We start from the raw sequence: 15,375 nt of genomic DNA, 5'->3' as shown, positions 1-15,375 counted from the left end.
TGAAGCCATGAAAATACATTTTTTTTTAAAAGTTTTCAGGTATAATACACAAAAGCAAAAAAGTTTATCTTTAAAAATATCAAGTATCACATCCATTGTCTAGTCCTAATTATAATTACTTCTTAAAGCAACATTTGTCTTTGTTTACAAATACAGCAGCAGGTGATAAAACCTAACGTCTCAAACACATTGCTTACAGTTCATAATACAAATGTATATGTCTCAAATCACATTCTAGGCAGTTTAACTTAAAATGCATAGACAATTACATACATTAAATTTGTCATTAAGTCAATGAAAAAATAACAATATCAAGAAAAAAATACCTTTATAGAACACAAAGAAATCAAGTTTACTTAATGGCAACAAATCAGTATCCGCTAATCAATGACAGGCAGTGAAAGTGCCTTCATCCAGGGGAAAGTAAGGAGGAAAAACATCCCATTACTTTGCATGCTTGAAAAGTTATACTGACAAAACCATAGTCTTGGAAAACATTAACTTCTTACTTCAAAAAGAAAAAAAAAAGTATAGGCATATGTTGCTCTTTAAAATGCCCTAAGGCTGGTGTATAATTTCCACCAGCAGGAATATCAAAATATGTTGATGTAGGTTAAACTGATAACGGGCACACTAATGAATTCTGTAATGCCACCCCTAGACTGGGACCCTCTCAAGGACAGGCATTCGCTTTCATCTCTATATCTCTGCATCTGGCAAAGCACCTGGATCACAGACATTTAAGTGTCTGCTGGATGAATGCAGTTCTCAGAAATAGTCAAAAGCCAGATTGCATGGCATTTCTTTAATACTGATCATTTTGGCAATTTTTATTTTACTTGGTAGAATTCTGAAAATAAAGTGTCTTCATACTAAATATTGCTCTATTAGGATTAAATTATAGTCTTCCCTGAAAGCCACCTACCACTTTCTAAGTGTGTCAGCATGATTCATCTGAATTGAGCCTTCTGCTTTTCAAAAACGTTAACACTGGAAGGTCTGTGCTCAGGTTTAATTCCCAGGATTTATAGCTGTGGCACTTAAATAAAGCCAGCACTAGATTATTCAAGGTTAAGGAAGACATGGCACTCATCATTTACAAGTGTAGGCAACTGATTGATAGGCAAACTAGGCACAGTATTTTATTGAACCTTTGAGAACTATGTTCACCTACACAAAACTTCAAAAGCTGTACATCCGAGTACAATAGGTAGCACTAATTATTTATGAGGTAAAATATGGGCACAACCGACTTCTTTCCCAGAAAATATTCTAATATTCCATTGTACTGATATGACAGACCAAGGCCAAAAATTCACTCCTTTTCTTCTCTATTCTATTACTGTTATCTACTCAAAACAATAAACAGTAAAATGGACAAAGAAGGGAGGAAGCCCTTGGGTAATTAAAAATGTCTTGTTTTTTCCAGCTAAGAGCCATGGACTGCGGTGATCTCACCAGGCACAAGCTCCTGCGAATACACTTTGAATACACTAAGACATGCAGACAGCATCATGGAGCTGAGCCCCAGAGTGGGCCCAGTGGGGAGCAGCCAACTCAAATGGAAACAGAAGAGACAGAAGCCAGCTCTCATGGGTCCCTGATTGCAGGCAATTTTTCTAGAGAAGAGGAACTGTTTTCCCAGATGTCCAGCTTTACTGAGGCAGTGACTCAGAACAGGGAGCTGGAGGAGAGGACCATGGGAGAGCTCAAGGAGATTAAACAGCAAGGGCCAAGGGGCAGGCTGGCTTGAGCTCTCCAAGATGACGGAGCAGCCAGACTATGATCGGGAAACCTTTGTGAACAAGGCAGAGCCTGTCTTGGCTCAGCAAGCCAAGCACTTCTCAGCCCTGCAGCAAAAAACAGCCTCAGTCACTGCAAATATAGATTGTTTGGTTAAAAAAAAAGTTTTGTCTGTTCCTGCATAATCAATATATAGCTTTAAACAAAACGGCTGAGGTGTCAGAGCTGCAAGCAGCCATCCTCAAGCATGAAAAGGTGTCCGGCCGAGTCCAGCAAAGGCAAGCCAAGATATTAAACTTCTTTAAGGCGCCTTGATTCTTGAAAACTGAATGTGTGAATATAAGGTCCAAAGTTTAATTTTTCGTTGTCATTTTATAGGTTCAACATTTCAAAGTCTAACATTCGAACTCCAGAAACACTATTCTTAAACACATCTCAGCTATCTCCATCAAATTTATTTTAAAATTCTTGCTCTTCAAGTCCAAATGCCAACATATTCCACACTTCACATTCCCTTAAGACTAACAAGTAGTCTTCCATAAACTCATCTTAGCCTAGCATGACTTATTTTTGAAAGCAAATTATTCCTTTGTAAAAAGAAATCTTCCTTAGATGCTTCCCCCACCGAAATGTCTGATTTTCTTTACTCCACCCTGAACCTAAAAATACTTTTTGCCCAGAGTACCTTTGAGAATAGAGAGCCTCTCCCCCAATTTGAGAAATGATTCTCTAAAGAATTGCAAATAGAGAAGCAAATTCTGTTCCCTTTGATTTCCATTTTTCCGTTAAAATTTTTTTTTTTAAAAAATGCTGTTGGAAAGTCTTGTAAAGCAAAGATTAAAATGCAGTATTGTCTAGGGCGCAGTGTGGGTCACTAGCGAAGTTAATATACTTACTGGGAATAGTAATTTCAAATCTTGTGTTCATGGTCTTTCAAATCCTTTAACAAAAGATTTTCTCCAATAATAAACGGGCTCCTCAATTACAGACTCCCAAACTTGCTACCTCTTCTTCTTTTAGTCAAACATCATCCTTTCTAGTGTTACATTAATTATCCCATCTTAAGCCAGAGTTGTCAACTTAGTCCTAGTACAGGACAACCAAAATAAGCTTAAGGAGTGATATATTTGCTGCCATCTTACTTTTCCTCATTTTATGCCTCCAGTTAGCTGACATGAAACTGACTGGATAATTTAAGATAGGACACTTTCTAAGGCTACCTGCCTTGTGAATTGCAGGCTACCTTGACAACAGATACCCAAAGTGTTGTAAATAGCTGCCACTTGGCCTTGCAAGGAGGTGAAAGATAAAAAAGACCATTTGTGCCACTATGTAAGAACTGTCTAACAACATTCACCAGTCTGAAAATATCTAAACAAATTAGTTTCAATTCTGTAAGCTTGAATCTATCTTCTACTTTAAAGGGAGGTTTATACACTGACATTTTCCTCCCAAAGGTGACCATCTTGCTTTTGTAAAAGGAGGTAGCTATCAAATCATTAAATTGGCAGCATTTGGCATTCTTGACATTTTAACTATAAGAAAAATAAACTACTAAATATTTCTAAGCAAAAACAAGAGTTCCAGCATAAATCTGTCTTATACTGATGAAGAAATTAACAATACATTTTAGTAACCCAATGGATATAATAAAAGTTTCAAAGTTATTTCAAGAATAACATGGTCAGTTCTATCCCAAAATTAAGAATCTGATTTAAAGGTGCCAAGAAACTACTCAGACTATTTTGGTGGTTGAAACAACACTTATTTAAGTAATACAATCACACTTCTTTAAACTCAATTGCAGAGATCTACACTTTATTATTTTCAGTGTTAGAGTAAAAGGATAATTTTTAAGGATGGCACTTACTTCTACCTATTTACCTGTCAACAAATACAGAACTGAACTGTTAGCTGTAAGCACTTTACAAACAGATCCAGGAAACTATGCAAGAGACAATGACATAGCTTAACCAGACTCTGACAGATCATATTTTGACCAACTTGTACAAAGAGAACAGTCATGCCTGTGTGACTAAGGTTCTTTAAACATAACTGCTACATGTGTTTATGATAGCCCCTAGAGTGCGCCAGTTTTCCGTATCAGGGAGGAATTAAAGGATGTGCTCCTAAAAAACTGAGGAAGAAGGGGCTATAAGGAAGGGACTGTGTGTAAGAGTGATGTGTGGGAATACAAATTACTTGTCCTTATGAAGCAACGCCTAAGGTTGCCTCTATTGTGAGGTTCAAAACAAAGGAGAATTATTTCCTTCCTTGAGCTCTTCTCAAAGCAATATGGACATCTCAAGCTATTCTAAAGCAACACAGAGATTACCAATGCTTTAAGAGTACAATTTACATACATGCTGGCCTGCATTAAAGAGAAGTTTCCACAAATGGCAGATTTAAGAGCTGTTTGACCCACTTGGTTAAACGTAAGACAAATCAGGTGAAATTCAAAACGAAAGCTTTTACTAAAATTTCAAGAAAAATTAACACTTCCTCATAAACTCAACATCTGATAATAATTACTGCCAGTTTTAAAATGTATATTCAAAACATAACCTCAAGAGGACTATGTTTATTTATTCTATGGATAGAACAGCTCAAGATGTTGAGAGGCATAATTTTTTAAATTATGACAATGAACATTTTTCAAAGTGTGTTCATTTAAGGAAAAAGTGATTATAGAAAAATACTTGAAATAATTTGCCAATGAGGTTGCAGGTTCTAACAATAATCCACACATCATCTTAAATTTTTAAATTCGTAGTTTCATAATTTAAACAAATCCAAAATTTGTTTTAAACAAATTATAACAAAGACCTATTCAATATACTTATTTTCACTTTCCATAAAAACTGAATAAAAATCACATTTGAATGATTTACATTTTTATCTGATTGTATCCATCTGATATATTATACATCCAAGTACAAGAGGCAGATATCTTCTGAGAGGTGCAAGAGTTGTTCTTTCATGAATGCCCTCTAATAGTGAAACCAGCAATTTTTATATATGCATTCATGTGCATATATATGTACTTCAAAAAGCAAAGCGTCATCTCTTCATCCATTAACTTAATGGTAAGACTGCAATAGAAAAAAAAAAGAAAAAAGTAAACTTCTAGATTTTGTAAATGGAGTTTAACTCCTGGCTATGACTTAAACTTATTGCTTAGTAAATCCAAACAGCAAGCCACACCACTTATTTTGGCATACAATTTACAAAAATAATTTTTAAAGCGAATATATAGCAAAAAGTTAAAATAATGAAAAGAAGCTTTGGAGGTACTTAACTAAGATTTTCTTCCTTTACAGCTGAGGTAGATGTTTAGTTAATCTAGTTGGAGACTGATTATTTTGTTAAAGAGTAAATAGATTTTTTCCCCTCAGGGAGAATCCTGACTGTTTGAACACTCACTTAGCTTACTTCATGGGAGAAGTGGGCTGCTTCTCTATATTGTCATATGTCCTAGACAAGCTCCTCAACTAAGATGTCAACAATACTCCAGCTTGGCTGACAGACAGTAAAGCATAAAGCATTACACATAACTGACAATTCAGAACAGTGGTTAGGACCTTGAACTGAATGCTGCTAAGAATCTAACAAAACTTTGGCTAAAAACACACTATGGAAAATTGCACCGAAGACCGGCAATGTTACATATTCACTGCCCTGGATGACCTAAAAATCTACCTAGTAACTGTTTCTTCGGTCTGCTTCTAACAGAATAAAGTTTGTGTATAAATGTTATAGAAAAATAAATATAATGAGCTCTGACCAGGTAGCTCAGTTGGTTAGAGCATCATCCCGATGTACCAAGGTTGTGAGTTTGATCCTGGTTCAGGGCACATACAAGAATCAACCAATGAATGCATAAATAAGTAGAACAACAAACTGATGTTTCTCCCTCTAAAGAAAAAAAAACAAACCAACTCAATATAATGAAACTGTATACTGCTGATTCATCGTCTAAAAAAAGGGGAAGCTGGACTTATTTTGAAGCTTTTGTTAACAATTACACTATTAAAAGGTGAGTACAGCTAAAATAAATATAGTATTGAATGTCAACTACAACCAGAAAAAAAGATCTACCTCTGTATCAAGCCAGCCAGGCAGAGATTGCTATTATTGATTTGTGCTTTGGTGTGATACTATATTATTGAGAAATGTTTTAAAGTCTAATGTAATGCATGTCTCACTTTACCTCAAAAATGCTGTTGAGGACATTACTTACTACATTACAATGACTTTGAGGACCTTTGGAAAATTTTTCTTTTCATTTTTAGTACTGGGAATACCATAACTGTGTTTTTATCTTTTTAAATGCTTTACCTGAAATTTGAAATTTACTCTACACATACTCACCCACCTTTTTAAGAAAGTTTAAAAAGCTTTCTAATCCTCCATCATAAGCTGGAGGCAAGTAGTCTTTTAGTTGTGTGTATGTGACTATTAGTGCACGTTAAATAACAAATTAAACACTCACATGGGGGCCACCAGGCATTGGTGGAGCACCAGAAGGTCCTGAAGGCACTTGAAAAGGATTATTGGGTGTGGGATAGAGTCCTGGTGTGGGATATGATCCTCCAGGGGCAGGATATGGTGCTGGTGGTCCCCAGGCTCCTGGTGGAACAGTGCCCCATGGAACAGGTGGTGCTGCCCCTGGTGCTTGGGGAGGAGGTGGTGTGGGATATGGCCCTGGATATGGCATATTAGGGGTAGGATACTGCCCTCCCATTCCTGGTGCCCAAGGTCCAGAAGACATGGATCCCCATGGACCTAAAGGACCAGCTGGATCGGTGGGGGCACCATATGGTCGCGGAAGCTCTGGAAAGGGCATATTTGGTGTAGGATATGGCCCTGTGGGGCCAGGACCTGGCACAGTTGGGGCTGGATAAGGACCACCAGGCGGGGGGCATGATGGTCCAGACGGAGGAAAGTGTCCCGGGGGTCCTGGAGGTGGTCCAGTGGGAGGCACAGAGGGATACATTCCTGTTGGTGCTGATCCGAAAGGCACAGTGGAGGGTGCTGCACTCGGTGGGAGTCCAGATGGCACAGAAGGTGGAGCGCTTGGGTTATTCCAAGGGTTGGAACCTGGCCAGCTTTGAGGAGGATGGCTAGGTTTTGTATTGCTCACAGCAGAAGTTTTGGCAGGGGAGTGGTCAGGTAGCGCATCTGCCAACTGCAATATAAAAAAGGCATGTCTTACCGATCTTATTTAGGAATAAGTCACGCCAAACATGATTATAAACCTCTATAACATCTTCAAAAGCGAAGCTGTTCAGTTTAAAAACAACTCACTTAATACAAAACTTGAGGGGTTATCCTGAATATCAACTTTGCAGTGCAAAATTCTCAAAGAAGCTCAAGTTTTCTAAATACAACTAATTAATGCACTGTAGATTTGAATCTCGCTTTACCTCAAACAAGTTACATTATTTCTCTGAAAGTTAGCTTCCTCAAAAAATAGTTTTAGGGTTAAACTTGAGGCTTAAATGAGATAATTTATGTAATGCAGTTAACACAGTGGCTGGCATTTAATTTTTAATGAACACTGACTATTATTAATATGAGGTTAAAAGAGAACAGAACACTTAAAAATTCTTTACTTAAGGATTCATATAGAAATACTTCAAAATGTATTTTCAAACGTTATATATAAGTAAATTAAGGCAAATGACCTATCAAAATCACATACCACCATCACCTCTAACCCACCAAAACCCAAGAATCACAGAATTCTTTTAAATGGAAAGAATTATGGCCCACTATTAGGACTATGTTGTTTTCTTAAGAGCTAAAAACTTATAAAGAATAAGTGCATCAACTTACCGAAAATTCATCAGACATTTTCCTAAAAACAAAAACAGAAAGAGAGGAAGAAAAAGAAAGGAAGAAGGAATATTTCAAAACCAGTGCTTACTATTTCTTATATATTCTTTAAGGAAGTTTCTATGCATACATTATTTTTACTTAAATGGAATCTTATTCATTCTTGTAAGGGGTTTTACTTTATATAAAAAAACATTTCAGTAACAATTCATACAGCTCTATCAACTTTATTCCTTTTTACTGCCTGCATATCATACGAGAGTGATCCATAATTTAGCTGACACACTCATGTTGGTGACAGTTTAGGTTTGCTTGCATTTTGTGTTTGAGACAATGACAGGATGAACATGTCCAAATATATATTTTTGCTCACTCATGAGTGAGATCTATCACCAGGAAAAAGTACTAGAAGCAAAATTTCCAGTCAACAGGTAGTTATCTAAATTCCATCTCAAAAGTTTATGCCAATTTTAAAGTCCCTTGCCCATTTACACTGCCTACCTTTCCCTTCTAACTCCTCTTCTCCACTGGATATTAAATTTATAAAAATTGTTTTCAATTATGGTAGACTGAAATTGGCATCTTGCTTTAACTTAGATTTCTTTAAGTTGAAAGTAGAGCATCTTTTAAATTTAATACTTATTTATACTTCTTTTTCTGTAAATCTGCTCATGTCCTTGGACTTTTACCAATTTTTTTTAATTTGAAGTAAGTGAACATTTAATAAAATTCAAGGATCTTTGAAGTGTAAGGCCAATAGTGTCTAAGATACAGAACATTTCCCTTACTTGAGAAGGTTTACTCATGCTCCTTTCCAGTCAACTCCCCTTCTACCCAGCAATCACTTTCTGACTTAGTTTTTGCTTGTTCTTAGACTTCATATAAACAGAGTAAGACAGTATGCAGTCTTTCGCCTTTGATAATTTTACTACTTAGTAGCACACATCTTTTTTTTTTTTTTTAAAAAAAAGCTTTGTAAGATAGTAAGGAAATTAGCTAGCTCTGTCATACATGAGACAAAAAGAATTTATCCCGAGTTCCTTTTATCTGTAGATCCTTTAAATGGTATATTTAGGCACTACAAATATTTTTAATTTCGTGTAGTCAAACTTATCAATTTTTCAACTACATGTGGCTTCTGTCTTATAAAGGCCTTGCCTACTCCAAGTTTTAAAAATGTCACCAGCCCTGGCAGGTGTGGCTCAGTTGGTTGGAGCACTGTCTTGTGCACTGGAAGGTATTGGGTTCAGTCCCCAGGCAGGCACATACCTAAGTTGCAGGTCCCATTCCCGGTCAGGTGTGTATGGGAGGCAATGAATTGAGGTCTCTCTCTCACATTGTTGTTTCTCTCCCCCAACTACTCCCCAAAATATCACCCATGCTTTCTTACTGTATTTTTATAGGTTAACTTGTTTAAACTCTTTTTGTTCTTCCAAACAATTATGGAATAATCTATCTTTTCTCAACTTACTTGACAACCTACCTTTAACACATTCTACTATTATTAAAAACTAATTAACCCTGGTCAGGTAACTCAATTGGTTAGAACATCATCCCGATATTCCAAGGTTGTGGGTTCAATCCCTTGTGAGAGCACATACAAGAACCAACCAATCCTGTATAATACAGGTAATATGCAAATTAACCCTCACACCCTCACAAGATGGCTGCCTACAACCAGGCCGGCAGGGGGGATTAGTGAGGGATGATCAAATAACTGAACAGCAGGCTGTGTGGGGCGACCAGGCTGGCAGGGGGTGCAGTTGGGGGCGATTAGGCTGGCGGGGGCAGTTAGGAGTGACCAGGCCAGCAGGGAGGGGGCAGCTAGGGGCGATCAGGCCAGCACAAAGAGGCAGTGAGAGGCGATCAGGCTGGCAGGCAGGCTGGCAGGGGAGCGATTAGGAGCTAGTGGTCCAGGATGCCAGTCGGACATCCCCCTAGGGGTCCCAGATTGGAGAGGTTGCAGGCTGGGCTGAGGGGACCCCCCACCCACTCCCTGTGCATGAATTTAATGCACCGGGCTCCAGTGAATGCATAAATAAATGAAACAACATATCAATGTCCCCCCTTCTCTCTCTCTCTAAAATGAATCAATAAAAAAACCACCAATGTTTATTGAACATCCAAGGAACAGACACCACACTAAGTGCATAATCTCATTTAATAGCCTAAGAGCCCCACAAATGCAAATCCTATTACCACCCCATTTACAGCTGAAGAAAAGGAGGCTTATCAAGTTAACTTACTTCAGGTCACAGAGCTAGTGACCAGTAAGAGAAGGGGTTCAAACCCAGGTACAGTCTGATTCCAGAACCAAGCCTCATTACCAACAGGCCTCCATCATTTCCCACAGGTATTGTGGACTCTATTCTTTTCTACTTATCTGCATCATAAAATTCTATCTTAATTATGGAAGCTTTAATTTTTAATACATTTTAATGTCAGTTGCCCTACTGTTACTATTCTTTTTTCTAAATTTTCCTAAATATTTTCATATTTACATTTCCCTGGTCATTTTGTAAAAAAAAATTCTGTAAAGTATGTTGGGTGCTCTGGTTGGAACTGCATTAAATTTACGGATTACTTCAGGGGACACTGATATATTTAAAATATCAGATCTTCTCATTCAAGAACAAGGTATGCTTTCCTAGTTTCCATAACTGTCATTTATCATCACTCAGTTTTAAAAAATGTCTCCTACACATTTCTTGAGAGATAAATTTCTAACTAGTAAACTTTTTCTTGTGGTTGTAAAACTGGCTTTTATTTCACTTTATTTTCTAACTGGTTGTTCATACACGGGAAAGGCTTTTTAAAATTTTAGTGTATTATTTTTGTAAGTAGCGAATTACTGAATTATTTTATTCTTCAAAGTTTCTCAGTTAATTACCTGGATTTCCAGATAGAGAATTATGGTATTTGCAAAAAACAATTTTACCTTCTCTTTTCCATATTTATAGCTCTTTTCTCTTTTGCATCAACTAGGTCTTAAAACAAAGAAATGTTAAATAGTGAGAGTAAGCACTTAAGTTTTGTTCCCAAATCTCCTGGGACTGCTTCTAATGTTTTAAATTAATTCTCATTTTTAGTTTGAGATTAACTAAATTAATTAATTTTTAGTTTGAAATTTAAAAGATCTTTTGGCATCTAATAAGTTGATCTTATTTTTTCCCTGACCCAATCAACAGTTTATATACACACACACACACACACACACACACACACACACACATATATATATATTTTATACATATATTTTGCTTAATATTGAGCCATCCTTGAATTCTTAAGTTTCATTAAGTATGGTTTGGTTCTCATAAGGAATGAAGAAACAGAACATGAGGCCTACTAATTCACAACTGCTATAAACTTGCGTTTTGTTCAGAATATGAAAACACACACCTTGAATGTATAGCAAATATAATTATCCATTCATTCCTAAGTTACGGTTTGTTTTACACTAAAAGTCACTTGCACAATAGTAAATTCCTAGTACTAACACCTGAAGAAACTTTTATCAGTGAATGACAAGTTTAAAGTCCACATAAGACTAACATGCTTTTCAAACAGGGTAAGCCTTGCCGAAACAGAAAATGTTTCTGTATCAAAGTTCACATTAATTTTGGAGCAGAGAACTAACAAAGCAACCAATTCAATTTCATATGTTCTTGCTGTTCAGATTTTTAGAATTATTCTTTTCCCTTTTAGATTTTGAAAAACATATATACATAATATAAGTTACCCCATAAATAGACTCACAATTCTGTCTTTCAAAATTTTAAATCAAAATCAAATTCTGGAAGACAGAGGAAGCACTAGAATCATATCATTAAAATAATGAAATTCTGACCAAAGTAATCGGAAATAGGTCATTTTCTGTTCTACATCACTGCACAGGAAAAAGTGACCTGCTCTCCCATACCTAAAATGAACAGTGTTCATATTAATTGAAATATTCCAATTTACATTCTGGGGAATACTTTCATTATAAAAAGGTAAAAAAAAAAAAATCAGCAGGACATCAGTGTCTCAACATGAGAAGTGTTGTAGAAAGTTAAAAAATTTAAATTTTTCTGAACAACTATTCCAAAACATCTGGATTATGCTAATTAAGATGAGGCCAATGTGACCTTAAAATGGCAAAAAGGAAAAAAAAGGTTTATAATCAAGAAAGATTTTCATTTTTTCCTCCTTCTTGGAATAATCTAAAGCTATTTCCTCCAAAACTTTCACTATCACTTTATGGCAAGATCTATACTATACATCAACTGAAAAAGAATCATTTTATTTTACGAGCAGCAAGAATAGTGATTTTAAAATAGAGTACGAAATGTCTTTTAACATACACTAGAAAAGTAAAAACATTTCTGTAATTTCTCTGGCATTTCGGGTAAAAAAAGGTAATTCAATCACAGGAAGGTTTAAGGAAGTTGAACTCCACAAACTGCTGTTGACTACCGGGCAAGAAATATTTCAAAAGGCCACCAAATTGTGGTGGAGAAAAACAGTATGGGACTACTCAGTTATAAAAACGGGACACCAATCCTTGAATTTATTTTAAAGAAGTTGCTTATCCTTTTTTTTTGAAATTGATTTTAGAGAGGAAGGAAGGGGAAAGAGGGGGAGGGAGAGAGAGAGGGAAACATTAATCTGTTACCTCCAGCAGGCAACCAGACCAGATCTAACCTGCAACGTAGGCATGTGCCCTGACCGGAACCGAACCCACTACCCTCTGGTGCATGGCAGGATGCTCCAACTAACCAAGCCACACCCACCAGGACTGGACATCAATCCTTTTAATTCAATCTTTTGACAAAGGCAAGCTTAATCAGAATCCATGTTTTCATCTGCGAAAGTTATTTCCACCGCTTCACAGATAATTATCAGTAACATTTAATAATCAGTAACATGTAAGATGTTTATTAAAATGTTCTTCCTGTCAAGAGAAATGAGGACTTATGGTATGATTTGTTTAGTGGGGGGGGGGGGGGGGGGGAGGGGGGGGGTGATAGTAATATGTTGTATTGAATATATAAATTTTGACTTAAAATATATGAGTTTTTAGTATTAGCTCTTTTAGCTATCCTACATTTGGGCAACTCAAGAAATTGGGAATTTGGAAGTTTTGGAACATTTTAAACTTCTTTAAAACATAATTTTAAAACGTCATTTTCCCAACAACCTCCTGTCAGCCATATTGTCTATATTCAGCTACTTCTTGGAACATATGTGCTAGGCTTTGGGGAAATGAATAGTACTGGATGAAATAAATGCTTCAGTTCAGTCTGGCGCTTAAACATTACTTGGGGTAAGCACAAGGCACTAAGGGGGTACTTCAAAGAGCTCCTAAAGGGAGGGAGGAAGGGAAGACCTGGGGAGTGCCTCTGCGTCTGAAAGAACCATGAACAGGGGATGGTGGGACAGGCCTTAGGGAAAGGAGAGCAGTTTTGCAAAGACAGAGAGAGGGATGTAAAGAAGGATCCGTGGGTAGTGTTAGCAGGTCCGATGGGCTGGAATACAGAATACAGAAAGGGGGGGAGGATATGAAAGTCTTAGCAGAGGGCCTTTAGACCAAGGTTTGACTGAGTGTTTGACAGTCAGTGTCCACTTACTTGAATGAATGAACCTCAGATTCTTCAACTGTAAAGAACCGGCTAGTAATGCGAGAGACTAAATGGGACTCATAAATCAAGTGCCTATAATAGTGCTAGAAAAATATTGGGTGGCAACAGATATATTCTTTTGTCTTCCTTTGCATACAGACATATAGCATATGGTTAAAAGAGTAAATGCTAAAAGCATGACTGACTAGGTAAAACACGGCTCTTCATTGGCTGGCTCTGAGCAAGACCAACTCTCCAAATCTCAGAAGGAAAAGGAGGCCAGAACAGTATCCACCTTGCAGATTTGCAAACTAACCGCTGGGGCACTGGCTGGCGTATAGCAAACACTCCCCCAGTGTTACCTTTTACAATCGCTATGCTCGATCTACAGTTCTCAACTCAGAAACCTCTGAAATGCAAAGAGATGCCTCTCAAGTTCAGCATAAAACTTACTTGGTGGTAAAACCTGACCTGAGGCTATTTCTAGTTCCCATGAGTTCACACCTGTGGCTGCTGCACAAATATTAGCGTTGGATTAGATTAGGGGCTGCTGCCTCAACACCACTGGGGGTGTTATGTCCATGCACTTCATCGTGTTTCCAAAACCTACAGATAAAGTTAAAATATTTCTCGGCTTCAGAACACACTGGGCCCAGGCTGTCGGCTGAGAGATGGGTCTCTTCCTCCAGGAGAGAGGAGAACACGCCGGCATTCGCAGCTCCAATCGGGTTTCCGAGGCAAACTCCCTCTGAGTAGGAGGGTCGCAGACGCCAGCGGCCAGAAAAAAAAGATTGTTTTTCCTGCGCAACGACCACGACTGGACAAAGAACTTCTGAAAGATTTCTGAAGACAATTTCGCCTAAAATAGGGGTTCCTTTTCCAAACAGGCCTTTAAGGTCACCCGGTGTGCGAGTATTTCTTTAGCGGTAATGCCGTACCATTTTTTCCCCGGTCTGGTGAGTATGGTTTGATGCTTCGACATTAGAATTCTTATTTATGAAAAGCACTACTGTTGGTTCTCAAAAAGGAAAATGGTGCCGCTATTTATAAGCTACCATGCCTAATAAGCGCTCTTAAATCCTAAAAAGCAAAACTAATTATACAACTAATGGGCATTAAATAGCATGTATTTGCTGGCAACTCCTCTAGTGAGGAAGGCCGGGACGCGGTCGCACGGCGGGTACTCCTAAGCAAGGGTCAGAGATTCCTCCAAGAGCCTATGCAGGCCCAGGTCTCCCCTTTATTATTAGGAATTAAATGAATGGGGGGGGGGGGCAGGGGCGCGCGGCCGGCGGCCCCGTAGGGCCACAGGAACAAAGGGCGCCCGGATAACCGGAGCGAACCGGCCTGAGAGCGGGTCGCGCCGCCCGGCGCGGCGTGGGGGAAGGGCCGCCCGCTCCCGCCCCGCCCCCACAGGCCAGGCCTGACGTCAAGCGCGGAGACACCCGTCGGGCGCGACCTCCCGTCTCCGACGCCTCCCCCGGGGCCCCAAGGAAGACGCCTGGAAAAGTACGCTTAGCCCCGGAAGAGCGACTCCGGCACCTCCGGCACCTCCGTCACCGCGCTCGCCTCCCGCCTCCCGCTAGGGCGCGTTCCCTCGCCCCCTCCCCGACCCCTGTTAGCGCCGAAGCAGCCTCACCCGGCAGATCCGAGCCCGCAGCAAGGTCGAGGCGCAGCGGTGGGCCCGAGGACACCGAGAGCTGAGGAACCAGGCGCAGCCTTGACTCACAGCAGCGGCGACCACGACACCAGCGGCGGAAGCACCAGCACCAGCAGCAGCGGCAGCACCAACAGCGCGCGGCTCCTCCTGACGCCGGAACAGGAAGCACCAGCGCCGCGCGCCCCGCCCCTGCGGGCGCCCCTCCCTCCCCTCGGGCGGGCCCGCGCGCGCCCCCGCAGGCCCTCGGCGGCACTGCGGCCCGGCCGGGCCCTCTGGCGCGGCGGCTCCCCGCGCTCGCTCCCGGGCGGTCGGCTCTTTTCTCCCGGGAACGGCTGGAAAGCTCCTCAGTTTCCGGAGTTCCGAGCACTCAGAGGAAACGACCGTGGCTAGTGACGTCCGGGCGGCCCGGCGGAAATTGCTCAATTGCTCCAGGAATGGCTCACGGGCAGGTTCTAGATTCCATCTACGCTGGGCGGTTTTTACAGCCCAGGAAGCGCGCTATGCGGCCCAACTGGGGGGCGCGAACCTTCA

The 15,375-nt window shown here is 39.7% G+C and overlaps 1 protein-coding gene across 3 annotated transcripts in view; it reads right to left on the bottom strand.

Moving 5' to 3' along the window:
- Positions 1-15,375, bottom strand: part of MAPK1IP1L (mitogen-activated protein kinase 1 interacting protein 1 like) — a 49,974-nt gene continuing 34,599 nt past the window's right edge. For 2 of the 3 annotated variants that reach the window (XM_036307795.1, XM_036307812.1), the window contains exons 2-4: positions 7,582-7,603; positions 6,236-6,931; positions 1-4,835 (exon numbers count right to left, since the gene is read on the bottom strand). In XM_036307795.1, coding sequence (XP_036163688.1) covers positions 4,824-4,835; positions 6,236-6,931; positions 7,582-7,603 — 730 coding nt within the window. In that variant the 3' untranslated portion in view covers positions 1-4,823. Of the gene's footprint in view, positions 4,836-6,235; positions 6,932-7,581; positions 7,604-14,823; positions 14,963-15,375 lie in introns of those variants that run through there. The other variant, XM_036307803.1, reaches the window with a different exon arrangement.

This window comes from Myotis myotis, unplaced genomic scaffold, assembly GCF_014108235.1.
Source record: "Myotis myotis isolate mMyoMyo1 unplaced genomic scaffold, mMyoMyo1.p scaffold_m19_p_1, whole genome shotgun sequence".
Lineage (NCBI taxonomy): Eukaryota > Metazoa > Chordata > Mammalia > Chiroptera > Vespertilionidae > Myotis > Myotis myotis.
The sequence above is the reverse complement of the archived record's forward strand: the minus strand, read 5'-3'. Positions and strand labels throughout refer to the sequence as shown.